Source organism: Pan troglodytes, chromosome 19 (genome assembly GCF_028858775.2).
Source record: "Pan troglodytes isolate AG18354 chromosome 19, NHGRI_mPanTro3-v2.0_pri, whole genome shotgun sequence".
Taxonomy (NCBI): Eukaryota; Metazoa; Chordata; class Mammalia; order Primates; family Hominidae; genus Pan; species Pan troglodytes.
The window spans coordinates 79,864,436-79,880,096 of NC_072417.2; the positions used below are offsets into that span (position 1 = coordinate 79,864,436).

Genomic DNA, 15,661 nt, shown 5'->3' on the forward strand with positions numbered 1-15,661 from the left:
CTTGCCAACATGGAGAAACCTTGTCTCTACTAAACACACAAAATTAGCCGGGCATGGTGGCAGGCACTTGTAATCCCAGCTACTCAGGAGGCTGAGGCAGGAGAATCACTTGAACCCAGGAGGCAGAGGTTGCAGTGAGCCGAGATCGCGCCATTGCCCTCCAGCCTAGGAGACAAGAGTGAAAATCCACCTCAAAAAAAAAAGAAGAAAATACAGTGCCAGGTCCCCATCCCAGGCCAGGTGTATCAGAATGTCCAGAGCTGGGGCTCAGGCCTGTGTGACAGATATGCACAGCAGGGTGAGAACCACCGGGCTTAGCCCATGGCTTAGGAGGGCAGCTATATAGGAGCTTCTTCCCTCAAACTATCTGCTGTCTAGAAGGTGCTGGTCTAAACAGGGTGCTTGGGAGGAAAGTTTCTGCTCTCCTTTGAACTCCACTGAGAGCATTGTTACCCCAAGGCTGGTGGCTTTGCTCCTGAATTGCAAGGGAGGTGGGTGCCACCTCAGCAAACTTCCTGGGCCTCTGGGCTGAGCATCCCCTCTCCCCTGCTGCCCAACCAGGCCTCTCTCTCGTGGTGGGCCTGGTGCTCTACATCTCCAGCATCAACGATGAGATGCTCAACAGGACCAAGGATGCAGAGACCTACTTCAACTACAAGTATGGGTGGTCGTTTGCCTTCGCCGCCATCTCCTTCCTTTTAACGGAGGTAAAGCCCATCACCCTAAGTATGGATAGGCTGGGCCTGGGCACTGCCCCACTGAGCCGGGGAGAGTGGGGATGGGGGAGAAGGGACATTCCACAACCATTTTGGACCCCGGACCACCCACTCTACTTCCCTTCCTCATCCCAGAATGTGTCACTGTCTTACCTTTCTGGGTCTCCTCCAGCCAGGATGTCCCCAGGACCCTGCTCCTGTCCCCACGTCCACTTCCCACCCCACTCGAGCTGTGTCCTGTGCAGACCCCAGCCAAGGGAGATGAGGCAGGCCCCAGCAGCGAGCCCGTCCTCTGCTGTCTTCTCCCTGTAGAGTGCCGGGGTGATGTCTGTGTACCTGTTTATGAAGCGGTACACCGCGGAGGACATGTACAGGCCCCACCCTGGCTTCTACCGCCCTCGGCTGAGCAACTGCTCCGATTACTCAGGCCAGTTCCTACACCCAGACGCCTGGGTCAGGGGCCGCAGCCCCTCCGACATCTCCAGCGAGGCCTCCCTGCAGATGAACAGCAACTACCCCGCCTTGCTCAAGTGCCCCGACTATGATCAGATGTCCTCTTCACCCTGCTGAGCCTCGGCCGCCCCCATCCCTGGACTGTGGGTGGCCAGACAACCCTTCCTGTTCTCTCCAGGTGACCCCTGAGCCCCAGGCCTGTGGTTGACAGGCCCAGGCCACCCATGCTTAGCTGTTGTCACTTGACCCCAGTCCTCTCCCTGCTTCTCCAGAAGGGCTCTAACTGCCCCAGCATGGGTGTGGGAGTCTGGAGTCTGTGGGCAAGCTGATTGTCTGGGAACATGGGAGAAGCCCCGCCCATGTGAGTGCCAATCACAGCAGTGGCTCCAGGAAGCCAGCAGCTCCCCCCAAGCCCAGGAGACACCGATGTTCCCTTTGTATATTCTTCCTGCACCCCCCAACTTCATGGCCCTGGGCCAGGGCCAGCTCTGAGATGCCAAGCTCCTTACACAGATGCAGCTGGACTCGTGCACTTGCCAACTGGCCTGGCCATTCACATTCAAGATCTGCACCATCTGGCCGAAAGATGACTCTGATATAGAGGTCTGGCTGACTTAGACATGTCAAGCTGTCAGTGTTCCTTCTGAACTCCTTTCTCCTTGTCACCCATGTCCCTCCACATGACACACCTGTCCATGCTCTTCCCTCCCTGACACAGGCTGTGGTGAACTTTTTCTCCTTTCCTCACACCAGAACTCAGCTGCCCTGGGCCCTGGCACTAAGGGACTAAGGGTGGCTCTGAGGCCACACTGATGAAGTCACAAAGAGGTGTTAATGGCTGAAGACATCCTAATATGTATGGCCCTTTGATAACATATTTTACAGGAGCCTTTTATGCCTTAACCCAAATAACTGATTCTGACAATGAGAATTTTAGAATCGGGCTGGTCTGAGTTCCTATTATCAGACACTGTTTCTGGTCCTGGGGATACTGTCCCCTTACAAGGGTAATATTTCCAGACCAAGGCCCTAAGATGGAATCTTGTAGACATCTGTCTAAACCACCTAAGTGGAAGGTTGCCTTCGAAGAGGCTGCCTGGGAGTGGGAGCTGGATTTGATGACACCTGGTGCATCTTGAGTTCAAACAAAGGCAGACTTGGAATAATCCAGCTGCTCTCCGAAGGCTGCCTGTGAACATTGGGGGTTGCCAATTTAATCCTAATATAGAGGAGTGTCTGCTTCCTGGGTGTAGGACAGATGTGGGCAAATCAGATTTTTCCAGAAGACCAGGCAGTGTGACACCCATTCTTCTGGTGGGAAACCGGAGCCAGGAGGGTATCAATTACCCTCCGTAAGTCCACAGAAGCCACTGCAAGCCATGCCCCCCTTCAGCTCTCCAAGTGTCAGCTTAGCTTAGATGTTTTTGGTTTTGAGATTTTGAGTAGCAAAACAATGCTGTGTGTCGCTGCTGTGCCTGCTCTCTTCTTGCCCTCTTTAAGACGCCGCTAGGTTCTGAGAACAGAAAGCCATGGTGGCGACACGTGGGCTCCAGCACGTAGTCCAGAAAGCTGCACGTCTGGTGTGCGCAGCCTGGGAGGGGCGGTGTGTTAGGCAGCCGGGCTGCCGCAATGAACTACCACAGACTGAGTGGCTTAAATAACACACATGAATTTTCCTACAGTTCTGGGTACCGGAGTCCAAGATCACGGTGTTGGCAGGATTGGTTTCTTCTGAGGCCTCTGTCCTTGGCTTGCAGACGGCTACCTTCCCGCTGTGTCCTCATGTGGTCTGTGTGCCCGTGTCCCTGGTGTCCCTCAGTGTGTCCAAATTCCCTCTCCTGGTGTCCAAGGACACCAGTCAGATTGGATTCGGGTCCATCCCCAATTAATTGGTGGTTAATTTTCATGAAATAACCTCTTTAAAGGCTCTATCTCCAAATACAGTCATATTCTGAGGTACTGAGGGTCATTCTACAAATGAATTTAGGGAAGACAGAGTTTAGCCTATGACAGGTATTTTGTTGCTGGATTCTTCCATTTGTCTCACAGCATGGTGGAGGAGAAGGATAAGAGAAGCCAGTTCTGGTCCCAATTCAGCCACTCATTCACCACGAATCCTTGGGCAACACCCTTCCACTCTGAGGGGCTTGGCCTAAATGGTTTCCAAGCCCACTCCCCTCCCACCCACCCACAACTCCAATGACTCAGCCTCCTGTGGGAGGCTCTCTGTTGCTTTTGTATGTGACTTTTCAATCCTTGCCTGTAAACTGATAGCAACTGCAAGGCCCCCCTCCCTCTCCACTGGCACCCTTGCAATGACTGTTGTATTCTTCAGTTACTGTTTACAGAATAATACCAAAACCATGTTCTCCTCACCGCAAAGTAAAGGAATCAGTTTTTGTGCTTGGAGACAGATAGCGTTTCCAAACTGGACAATCATTTAGGTAAGCGCTATTCTAATTTGTATCAATGTAATTAGCTCCTAATTGCACTTTTCTCTCTCTAGAACACTCTTTCTCTGTCACTGTGCCAGGCTTGTTTTTGGTGCACCTGGAAAAAGTAGAATCCACTCCTAAATACAAGTTGATTGTGGACTCAGACATCACTAGGTTCGGTCTTCACTGGCCCTGATGCTGAGCTGCTAAATGAAGGAGCCCTTAGCCTGGGAAGATGTGGTTTACACGCATCTTAGGAACAGGTTCTCGGTCATTACCTGTTTGGGGGTGGGTGCATGTGTCAATAATCACATCACCATCACAATTTCCTTTCTGTCTATAAATTCATCTCCGAATCAGGGCCTAGTTGCAGCCTCTCCTCAGTCAGGAGACTTTTACCAAACGTTAACATGTACAAACTCAACTCAGAAATCATAAATTAGGGTCTCTTCTTCAATATACATTCTGATCTTTTGTTTCCTCAAGCACTGTACAAAAATGGGAGGGGTAGACTAATAAACCCAAGTGTCATGATTTATGGAATAAAATAACTTGGGGTAATCAGCCATTAACAGAGAACAATCTGACATTGGTTCCCCCACACCTGGAACTTACTACCCTACTTTTTTTTTTTTTTTTTTTTGAGATGATGTCTTGCTCTGTCACCCAGGCTGGAGTGCATGTAAGAGTTAAAGAAAGAGGAGGCCTGGCGCAGTGGCTCATGCCTGTAATCCCAGCACTTTGGGAGGCTGAGGCAGGCAGATCACTAGGTCAGGAGATCGAGACCATCCTGGCTAACATGGTGAAACCCCGTCTCTACTAAAAATACAAAAAATTAGCTGGGCGTGGTGGTGGGAGCCTGTAGTCCCAGCTACTTGGGAGGCTGAAGCAGGAGAATGGCGTGAACCTGGGAGGCAGAGCTTGCAGTGAGCCGAGATCGCACCACTGCGCTCCAGCCTGGGTGACAGAGCGAGACTCCGTCTCAAAAAAAAAAAAAAAAAAAGAGTTAAAGAAAGAGGAAAGAACCATGAAAAGTGGCTCAATAGTCAAAGACAGGTTTATTTTGGAGAATAAACCTGAGAGGGGCTTCTGGACGATTTCAGTCAGGAGCACTCTCTCTTACAGACTAAGAGTATTTATTGGTGAGACAGCTTGGAATGTTTCTGTGTGTGGGAGAAGTTTATGGCAGGGTTGGAAAGTCTCTGGTCAGAGAAGAGGTTATCTTGGGGCTGACATCTCTCTGGTTGGAGGGAAGGTTATCTCGGGGCTGGCATGTCTCTGGTTGGGGAAGAGTTTGGAATGTTTCTTGTCAGAGATGTCATTTGTGGTTTATGGTCATGTTGACCTTAGCCATTAGGCTGATGCCCTTTGAATTTAGGTGGTTTTTGATCAAGGTGAACTTTAAAATGGCAGTGCTTGTCCAAGATGGTGAAGCTCCTGCTCTGTCAGTGCAGTGGTGTGATCTTGGCTCACTGCAACCTCTGCCTCCTGGGCTCAAGCAATTCTCCTGCCTCAGCCTCCCAAGTAGCTGGGATCACAGGCATGCACCATCATGCCCAGCTAATTTTTTAATTTTTAGTAGAGATGGGGTTTCCCCATGTTGGCCACGTTGGTCTTGAACTCCTGACCTCAAGTGATCCACCTGCCTTGGCCTCCCAAAGTGCTGGGATTACAGGCATGAGCCACTGTGCCCATCCCCTACCCTCTTTCTTGTCCCATGGGTGAGTCAATGATGTCCTCCCAGCCCCACCAGTGACCTTCAGAAGAATCATGTGTTACCAGGGCTGCATGCAGAGCTGGGGTGGGGGCGTGGGGGAAATCCATAGGTGCCACAGGCTTATCAGTGATGTCCCTAGAGAATCACATGTAGGGGGCACCCCTCCTTAATGTTTGAGTAACTCTCCCTTCTCCCTAGATACAGGTGGTCTATCAGGGTTCTCCAGAAAAACAGAATCAACAGGATGAATATATAGAGAGAGAAAGATTTATTTTAAGGAATTAGCTCAAGAAGTTGTGGAGACTTGGTGAGTACAACCAAAATCTGATGGCAGAGGCTGGTTGGGCTGGAGACCCGGTGAGGACTTGCAGTTCAAGTCCAAACTTGCAGTCTCCTGGCAGAAATCCTGGCTGCTCAGGGGAGGTCAGCCTTTGTTCTATTCAGGCTTTCAGTGCAGTGGTTGAGGCCCACCGACGTTAGAAAAGGTAATTGCTTTACTCAGTGTCCACTGATTTAAATGTTAGTGTCATCCAAAACACACCTTCACAGGACAGTTAGAAAAATGTTTGGCCAAATATTTGGGCAGCACCATGGCCCAGCCACACTGACATGTAAAACTAACCATTGTAAGTGGAGAAAGGACAGCGGAGGCCGGGGGAGCCACATTCCACCTAAGGCCTGAGCAAATTGGCACCTGGGCTCTGTTCCTTCACCAGCTGCCTGGATTTTGGGTATGAGGGCCAATTGGCAGCTCTCCAAGTCTTGACTTTCTCCCCACACTCAGTGAACCACTTTCATATGCTCGTGTGACACTTGGAAGTTAACCTGCCTTTGGAACACAGCACTCTGCCTAGGGAGTAGGTGCACAAGTGGATGGATGAGTGGATTCTGTCTAATGCACCTGTGCCTGGGGCCCGGCTAGCACTGTGAGTGTGGGTTCATCCATGGTAGCAGTGGCTGCTCCAATGTGCCATAGAAGAGACGAGGCTCAGTGGTCACCACTACAGGGGGTGGAGGGTGGTACGCTGGAGCCAGTCAGAGCCCTCACCAGGGCTGCTTTTGCTCTTTGGGTTCCAGGCATGCAGATGAGTGAATAGGAACTGGGCAGGTGCCCCTCTAGCATCCACGTCTCCCAGGACAGGTGCTAGGGCCTCATGTCCTTGGTGCTGGCAGAGCTGAGGTCTCTGGAGTCTCACATCCCTGAACCAGGATCCTGGACCTCTGCTCTGTGACCTTGGACATATCACATCCTTCTGGGCCTGCCTCCACCTTCTGGTGTGTGAAGCCAGGACTCCCTGTGTGCTCACTGTGGGGCTAAGATTTTCTGCCCCAGGTGGCCCCATCCTTGAAGGTTTGCATGCGTGGGCTCTCTGTCCTGCTGGTTCAGAGGCCTGAGTTCTCATCAGGTGCTGCTGCACCCTCTGTGTGTTACCAGCAGCCCTCGGAACTTCTGTCTTTTCATTCCTGTAATGGGGGAGTGTAGATAAAATCACCTCATCAGGCTCTATCCCCAGACTCTATACCCAACTCTAGAGGCTGTAAGTTTTACAAGCAAAATGCAACCAAGCTCAAGTAGTAGACTCCTCCCAGCCCCTGCCTCCTGATGGAGGCACCCAGATGACAACACTCCAAAGAATGTGGAATTTAGCTAAGAGATCAGATACTTGCAGCACCCCAAGGAAGAATAAGATTTATGCATAATGGAGTGCACATGGCAGGCAGTAGCAGTGGGGAGACAGTTGGAGGAAGGCAGAATTCTGCTGCCTTTATCCACGAGTTGGTAGCAAGATGGCAACAGTGATTCCAAACATCCTATCAAGATGCAACAGCATCAGAAGGAAGAGAAGGGTGGTCTTTTTCTCTGTTTTTCTAAGGAACAAAGACAACTTTCCCAGAAGCAACCCCAGCAGACTTCATGTCATGTCCCATTGGCCAAAACCAAGTCACATGCCCATTCCTAAACCACAATCTGGCAAGGGGAACAGGGTGACCATGTGCTCCAGTTATTTATTAATATACAAGCAATTGCCCCAAAACTTAGTAGCTTAAGACAGCAACAATCATATCATGATTATTTCTGACAGCTTTAGGGGTTGGCTGGGCTCAGCAAGGCAGTTCTCACTCAGGATCTCCCAGGCAGTTGGAGTCAGACAGTGGCTGTCATTTCAAAGGCTTCCCTGCTCATTGGTGTGGCAATTGCATCCACTGAGACTTCAGCTAAGGTTGTCACTAGAACATCTTTGCACACGGTCTCTTCTTAAGGCCTGGTCTTCCTCATAGGGTGACAGCTTGGTTTTAAGAGTGAGGGTCCCAAGAGACAGGCAGAAGCTTCATTGCCTTTCTGGAAGCAGCCTTTGAAGTTACCTGATGTCATTTCCATCATAATCCCCAGACAACCTAGGTTTATAGAGAAGAGAACATAGATCCCACCATCTCAGGTGTGAGGAGTGTCAGAGTTCCATTGTGAGGAACACATGAGAGATGGGATCTATGGTAGCAACCACCTTTGAGAAACACAATCTGCTGTACCATGACTGGCTTTGACTAGTAAGTTATTCTCCCAGCCTGGAGATTCTGAAGTTACTCTGGGGTGGGACCTGAGGGTCTGTTTCTCTTAAAAGCTTCCAGGCAATGTCAAGGCCATGATATGCTCTAGGCTCTAGGGGTTTAGTCCCAGATCTCTGAAATTTGTTTAAAGCTCTCCAGATGGTTCTAATGTGAAACCAGGGTTGAGAACCACTGGCTTAGACCTACTGGGATTTATCACTGTAGCTGGGGATAAGGCCACCTTCTGAGTCTGGCTGGGGAGTGGTGGCATCCCAAACAAAATGCAAGAAAAGGAGGGAGAATGGTGCTGGGTGGACTCCTGAGGAGGTGGAAGCCCCAGGGACCGCACCCCCGCCCCCACCCCGCTCTGTCTCAGCCTGCACCAGCCCCACCTCCTCCGACAAGGCTGTGCCTGGGGCAAGACACCAAATTCATGGGCTCATGCCCAGCCCTTCTGCCTCTGAGCCCTTTCCCCAAGGAGCTGGTATTCACTGGTATTCACTGGTATGCAGCTAGAGCCTGCCCCTGGAAAGAGGATAGAGAACATTCTGGAGCCAACGTGTTCTCCAGCCCACTGTCAGGGCCAAGCAAGCAGGGATGCAAGCAGGGATGATAAATCCTTAGAAATGATCTCATAGTCTCGGGCTCTGACTATCAAGTTCAGGTCAATCTTCATCACTGGTCTTTGAATAATTCATTTTGTGCTCAGCAGTTGTGAAAAAGAACAAGGCTCAAAGGCTTTAGAGGTTTCTGATTAGGCAATAAAGGAACCACGTATCACAACGTTCCCAGCAGATTAACTTGGGCCAATTTTTACTTTAAATCCACCCACACTCATACACCTCCCACCCTATTTCAGATACAACAATGTGTGTGAAAACACCGCGTAAACTGTAAAGTCCTCTTTGGACTAAGTTATTTTCATTAACAAAATGGTGAAGAGACTAAATTAAACCACATAAGGTGAGCAGCAGCTATTCAATCCATAGCATTTTTCAGTGTCCTAAATGATCAATTCTGGAGAGCATCCTACAAGGTCCATTTACAGGCTTGGGAGTCACCCAAGAATGGATTCACCATCTTCAATCCAGGCACAGTCTCTTGCAAATGTCGATTTAGATACTACGACTTCAGCTTCAACCCCAGCAGGTCATCACCAACATCATGACCACCAACATGCATCTAAAGTCCTTATCAGAGTCCTTGGCACATAATAGGTATTTTGCAAGCATTATCTCATGTAACCCTTTCCATCCTGTACGTAGAATACTGAGACCTAAAGAAGTTTAGGGACTTGCTCATGACCGCACAGCTGGTAATATTTGCACTGCTCTGCTCTGCAAGTCCTGTTTCAAGTGCACCCCCAAGAGCATGGCACCTACAGTCCTAAATGTTCTGCATGGTAAATGTACCCTCTTCTATAATCAGAGAAATAATCCAGGTTCCCATCCAAAGATAAATGGGGGAAGGAAAGGTCTAAATGCAAACAACGGTGATGTGTCGTTTCCTGAAAGCCTCTACACGTTAATCCTGACTCCTTCTCTCCCATCTCTACTCATGATGCCAACCAATGTTGGAAATGGCTCCAGGAAAACTCTGGATTTTCCTAACTGTGGTCAGCCAGTGGTGGAACCTCACCACACTCTTGTTCTGGATAAATTGAAGCAACTGGAGAAAGACTCATGACACAAGTTTGGCCATGGAACATGTTTGGCGTGTGTGGTTAGGGGTCATCTGATGCATCCTACCAACGTGACCCCAAGGAAAGTGCTGGAGTAATTGGGCTCAGATCCTAGAGATGAGCTCATGTCAGACTCTGGCCTCCAGATTCCATTTTCCTGGCTGACTCCCAGGGCACCATGGAGCAAATGGCCAGTGGGTGTGCCATGGCAGGTGAGACCCGCCCCCCCAACCCGGCATTCTGAAGCCCTTCAGCTGGAGAGGAGGAAGAGATGTTTCATTTGTTCACAATGTTTCCTGAAGCACTGGAAGCGTGAATTCCTGAGTTGATGGGTGTGTGGGGTGCAAAGAAAAAAAAAGTGTAGTGAGAATAAATTTTACTTAGATGCAAGAAGTGTCACCTTGTGTTAAATTAAGTCTGTCTGAGCCCCTATTCACCTGGGTGGTGAGAAATTCAGTGTTCCCCAGGGTTGCATGGGAATCCAATGGGGAGGGGATGGCAGTGGCTGCCAGGCTGGAAATCCAAAGTCCAGCGGTGTAGGTGCCAGGGTTCTTGACACCTGGTGTCCTGTGTCCTCGTAAACACCATCCCGCCACCCCTCTCAGGCCCTGCCAAGGACTCTGCTCACTGCTGCTCTAGGAACCCATCAATTGCACCTCCTCACTCATTTCCTTCCAGGTGTGGGGACTGTCCCCATGCATTGACTGCTCTCCCCGACCTCCAAGGACTCCTTTCAATCTGTCACCCCCTTGGGAGGATCCTGCACATCCTTCCTCAGTGGATCCTTAGAAACTCAATGGTGGGCTTTTTTGCCTGGATTGGGGGAAGAAAAAGAGATGGGGAAAATGAAGTACTCATAATAATTTACCCTGTGATCCTCTTAATAATAAATTAGTACTAATATATTATTTTGGTTATTGCTACTATTTCTTTAGCACCTACTATATAACAGCTTCTGTCCTGGGCTGTTTCTCCGGTGTGATGTCATTTTATTTGCTTTGAATCCTAGTGCAGAATCTGAGTTAGTTACCCTCTCCAGTTCATGATGTACAGCCATTATTGGTTCACATAAGGCCTGGCTCTTGATTTTTTATTCATTCATTCATTTTTTTTCCTTCCCCCTCCACCCCATGAGCAACCTTTCAGATGTGTTTAATATATATATTTTTGTTTCTATGGGCTCCTTAAATGTATATTGTTTTCTGGCATGTGTATTTTAATTTAATTAAAGGGTACTGCATTATATATGCATCTCTCTTTCTCACTTTTTCATCCAGCACTGCTTTTACAATCTTCTGCTTTCCTCCATGAACATATAGTTCATTGCTCCTAACTGCTGCCAAGCACTCCGCAGCCTTTACTTTTTGCCTAAACCCCAGTGAAAATCTCAGTAATTAACACCAGGAAAGTGGGATTTGGAGGCCAGAGTCTGACATGACTCATGTTTAGGATCTGACACCAATTCCCCCAGCACTTCTCTTAGGTAGGGTTGCTTCCAACTCCCCTACAACACACGCACCAAACAGCACTGCTGAAAATACAGCTGTCCGTCTCCCCTTACAGATCTGGCAACCATTTCTTGGGGCTACACCGGGGGGTGGATGTAATGCATCGCAGGCTATGTTTGCACTTAATTTAATCCAACACGTTCTCACTGTTCTTCAGCAAAGATGCTCCAGTTCATACTCCCCGTGTCCCCCATCCCCGCTAAAACAGCCCAGAATTCCTCAGTCTCAACACTATTGACATTTTGAGCCAGAACATTCTCTGTTGTGGGTGCTGATCTTTGCATTGCAGGAAAGTTCAGCAGCATCTCTAGCCCCTACTCACAGGATGCCAGTAGCATCCGTATCCTCTGCTTGTAGCAACCAAAATCTCCAAATGTCCCCTGAGCGGAAAACTGTCTCCAGCTGTGAGCTACTTAGGCTTCCCTAGCTTTCTCCTTTTTGTCAATGTAGTGGGTTCCACCCTACATTTCCAGCAATCCTACAGCCACACTACCCTCAAAACCCCTGATCTCAGAAGTGAAGCAGGGTCAGGCCTGGTTAGTACGCGGCCGGGAGAAGATGGTACAACGAACTCCCTGGTACCCATCACTCAGCTTCCACGAGGACCAACTCATGTCTGACCCCAGATTCTTTAGAAGCAAAGCCCAAACATCATATCACTTCTTCTGCAATGATTTCCCACCATATTGGCAAAAAATCAGGATTCTTTTAAAATCACAATGCCAATAATACACTTAAAACAATAATTTCTTGATGTCCTCAAATGTCCAGTTCAATGTTCAGATTTTCCTTATTATTATTATTATTATTTTTAGATGGAATCTCACTCTGTCACCCAGGCTGGAGTGCAGCGGCGCAATCTTGGCTCACTGCAACCTCCGCCTCCTGGGTTCAAGCAATTCTCTGCCTCAGCCTCTCGAGTAGCTGGGATTACAGGCACCTGCCACCATACCCGGCTAATTTTTGTATTTTTAGTAGAGACAGGGTTTCACCATATTGGCCAGGCTGGTCTTGAACTCCTGACCTCGTGATCCACCTGCCTCAGCCTCCCAAAGTGCTGGGATTACAGGTGTGAGCCACTGAGCCCGGCCGATTTTCCTAGTTATTATCTAAAACATGCATATGTGTTGGTGCTTTACTGTTTATCAAGACCCATATAATATCCTGGCCTCACAATTGCTTTCAGGTCTCTTACATTTCATCCTTGAGTTTCTTAGCCTTACCCACTATCAGTCGGCCCATAGCCCAGAATGTTCTGACTGTATCACCCTGGGGTTGGTGAATGTTTCCTTCCATTGCATTTCCTGTGAATTGGTAGACGGATCTAGAAGCTTGATTGGTTGCAGGTCTGACCTGTTGACAGTGAAACTCCTTCAGGAGACATGTGACACCTGGCCATCTGGCTGTCTTTTTTTTTTTTTGAGACAGAGTCTCGGTCTGTCATCCAGGCTGGAGTGCAGTGGCACCATCTCGGCTCACTGCAACCTCCGCCTCCCGGGTTCAAGTGATTCTCCTGCCTCAGCCTCCCAAGTAGCTGGGATTACAGATGGCCACAAAACACCCAGCTAATTTTTGTATTTTTAGTAGAGACAGGGTTTCACCATGTTGGACAGGCTGGTCTCGAACTCCTGACCTCAAGTGATCCTCCCACCTCAGCCTCCCAAAGTGCTGAGATTATAGGCATGAGCCACCGCACCCGGCCGTGGCTATCTGTCTTCCGGGAAGTTAGCAGTCATTAATAGTCACAGCCCAGGTTCATTACGCTGTTAGTGGTTGCGCAGAGGTGATGTTCTAACACCATTCTTTCTTCATTATGAGCTGGAGTACTGCTATTCTGAGAAACCTCCCTTCAACTGCTCTCAAGTTTCTCTACTTCCATCCTCATTCCACCCTGTGGCTGCACACAACTGCCCTACAGATGCACTCCGGCCCCAGTGCATGGACATGGGGACCGTTTCCAGCAAAAACATCCACCTGTAACATTCTGCCAGCCCCCCATCCTCAGAAGTCACTCTCATCTTCATTTTTCACAAATCTCCAAGTCGTGAATATTTGTGTCCTTATCCTTTCTGGCTCCTGTGTTTTTCTTCTGCTTCAAGGCCATGAAACAACCACATTGAGACGTCTCCTCTAAGAAGTCTGCCCTGATTCAACGTCTCGAGAATGGCCACTTCTTTGCCAGGTTTTGGAGAGGCCCAGGGCAAGGCTGGAGGCCATTCCCAGGGAGGCTGGGAGGGTTTCAAGTTTGCCTTGGCACAGAGCGATGTTGCCGGGAGCTAACACCCCCACTTCTGCTCCCACGTGGAGAGGGGCCTTTCCTGGAGGCCCCTGCCAGCTGTGAGTCACCAGCTCCTGAGCCCCAAACCCCATAGAAGAAATGCAAATGGATTCTGGTGAATAGAGAACTCAAGCCACCTCCGTGTGGGAGAGGATGTTATAATATCAGGCTGTCGGCAAATTAACGTTATTAAACAAATGCACCAAAATAGCAGCCATAATTATTTCCATACAGTAGCTCAATCTGGAACTTTCAGGGTGTTTTTGTCCCCCCCCCCAAACACAGGGCTGTCGCTGCTCCTGTGGTCCTTCCTCCTTCCTTCTCTGCAAGATGCTGCAGAGCAAAGGGGCCTCAAGCAAGCTCCCAGAACCTCTTTGTTTCCCTGGGAAATGATAAAATCATGGGAGCTAAGATTTCTTCAACACCTAAGTGCCAGGCCCTTTACGTATGAAACTCGATTTACAACCTGATGAAGGAAATGCTGTTGTTCCCATTGGACAGATTAGCAAGCTGAGTCCAAGAGAGGCCATGTAACTTGCCTTGCGGTCACTGGGCTTGAGGATATGAACGCCTGGGCTTGAGCAACCTCTGACCTTTGCCCTTTGCTCTGACTTGCTGTTCCAAGTGTTCTTCTCCCCAATATCTTCCTCTGTCTCTCTAGAGACGCTTCACCTCAAAGTACCTGCCCATGGCACCATGGCTTTTGAAGGCTGCTCTGTTCCAGGGAGCTCCGTTATCTCCCTGCTCGGGGTGGCCTGTGCCCAGGGCCAGGTTTGGGCCAGGGTCCCTTGCAGGAGAGCAGAACAGTGGGGATCGAGGAGGGGTGAGGTGCCAGCAGAGGCCAGCTTCCTGGCAAGTTGGCATGAGGACACAAGGTCATGGGGGAGGTGGGAGGCCCAGGAAGGGGGTGCCCCAAGCACAGATCTGAGCATCACTCCAGCCAGGCTGGCCAGGCTGGCCAGGCTGGGCACATGATTGCAGGAGCCTGTGTCCTGCAGCAAACGGGGCCCGTCCTGGCAGCAGCCCGCTCCTCGCTCTGACAGGCGGATCAGTCCCCTTCTCTGAGCCTCCATCTCCGCATGATGCCTGCCTCTGTGTCAGGCTATCAACATCACACGTTATGCAAAGGATGCATGTGACAGGTGCCCATTAGGGATATCACTGGGGCTACAGCCATAAAGGGCCTTCCCAGGAGCCACATTCTGGGCTGGAACTGGGTGGAGACAGCAGTCAAGCCCAGGTCTTGCCCCTTTGTCCTCAAGAAGCTGTCCAGGGAGCAGAGAAGCCATGATTCTGCTGTCGATGACTCCCGTGATCACCATGCGGTGGATGCTGTGAGCCCACCCGGATGTCCCTGCTGTCAAGGCCATGTCACTCTGGGCTACTGGGAGGCCTGTCCTCAGGTGACCCTCAGCCATCAGCCCTTACCCTGGGAGCTGCCTCAGCTGCAGAGCGCCACCTCGCCCTTGGTCATGCCCTGCCCTGGGCAGACCATATCCAGGGACCAGTGGGCTGGAAACAAAGTCGTGGCAATCTCAGGCAACTCAGGATAACTCTGAAGGGCTGGTCTGCCTCCAGCACACCCTAGGAGTGGGGCCTGCTCTGCAGCCGGGATCCCCCCGCCCTCCACCCATCGCTCCTCCCACCCTTCCTTTCCCAAGTGCCTGGCTCCAGGACATCCCCAATCCCCTGCCAGCTCTTTCTCCTTGCCCGCTTTCTGAAGAATCCAACCTGCAACATATTATCACTATAATTGTATAAGTGCGGATGATGTCGCCCAGGATTGCTTGCAGGTGAGCCTAAGTTGAGAGAAGTTGCAGGCAGCCGCAGGAGCATGTCATAAGGAACAACTTTAGTTTTTGCCTGCCCGAGGGCCACTCTCCCCTTCTTCTGGACAAGGACTGAGGAAAGGACTCAGGCTGGGTTATAGTTCCTCATCCCGGCTCTGCTGATGAGGGGTAAGGTTGGGCAGCTCATGCAGTGCCAGGCACCAGGTCAGGCCTTTTGTGAACATGACTGCACCTAAGCACATCAATCATGGGTCCCCATCTCACAGGATTAAAGAGATCACTTGTCCAAGGTTACACAGCTAATGAGTGGTGGGGCTGGGATTCAATGTTTTTCACACAAGGCTCCGAGGGGCCCTGGGACATTCATGGGGTCCCTGGAGGGAAGAGTGTGAGGAGGAGGTGAAGAGGAGGCTGAGAAGAGGAGGCTGAGTAGGGGAGGCTGAGTAGGTGGTGCTCCCCAGCCTTCAACGGCGGCAACTCAACCTGCACGGATTTCACATGCCAGGCAGATGCCGCCCTGTGCCGGCATCTCAGGC

At 50.2% G+C, this 15,661-nt stretch overlaps 1 protein-coding gene across 3 annotated transcripts in view; it reads left to right on the forward strand.

Annotated features, from left to right (window-relative positions):
* Nucleotides 1-10,794, forward strand: part of CACNG5 (calcium voltage-gated channel auxiliary subunit gamma 5) — a 59,673-nt gene extending 48,879 nt beyond the window's left edge. The window contains exons 5-6 of one of the 3 annotated variants that reach the window (XM_003315687.6): nt 562-707; nt 1,029-10,794. In XM_003315687.6, the coding sequence (XP_003315735.1) occupies nt 562-707; nt 1,029-1,286 (404 nt within the window). In that variant the 3' untranslated portion in view covers nt 1,287-10,794. Of the gene's footprint in view, nt 1-561 lie in introns of all 3 variants that reach the window. The other 2 variants (XM_054670612.1, XM_054670614.2) reach the window with 2 other exon arrangements.
* The last annotated feature ends 4,867 nt before the right edge of the window (nt 10,795-15,661 follow it).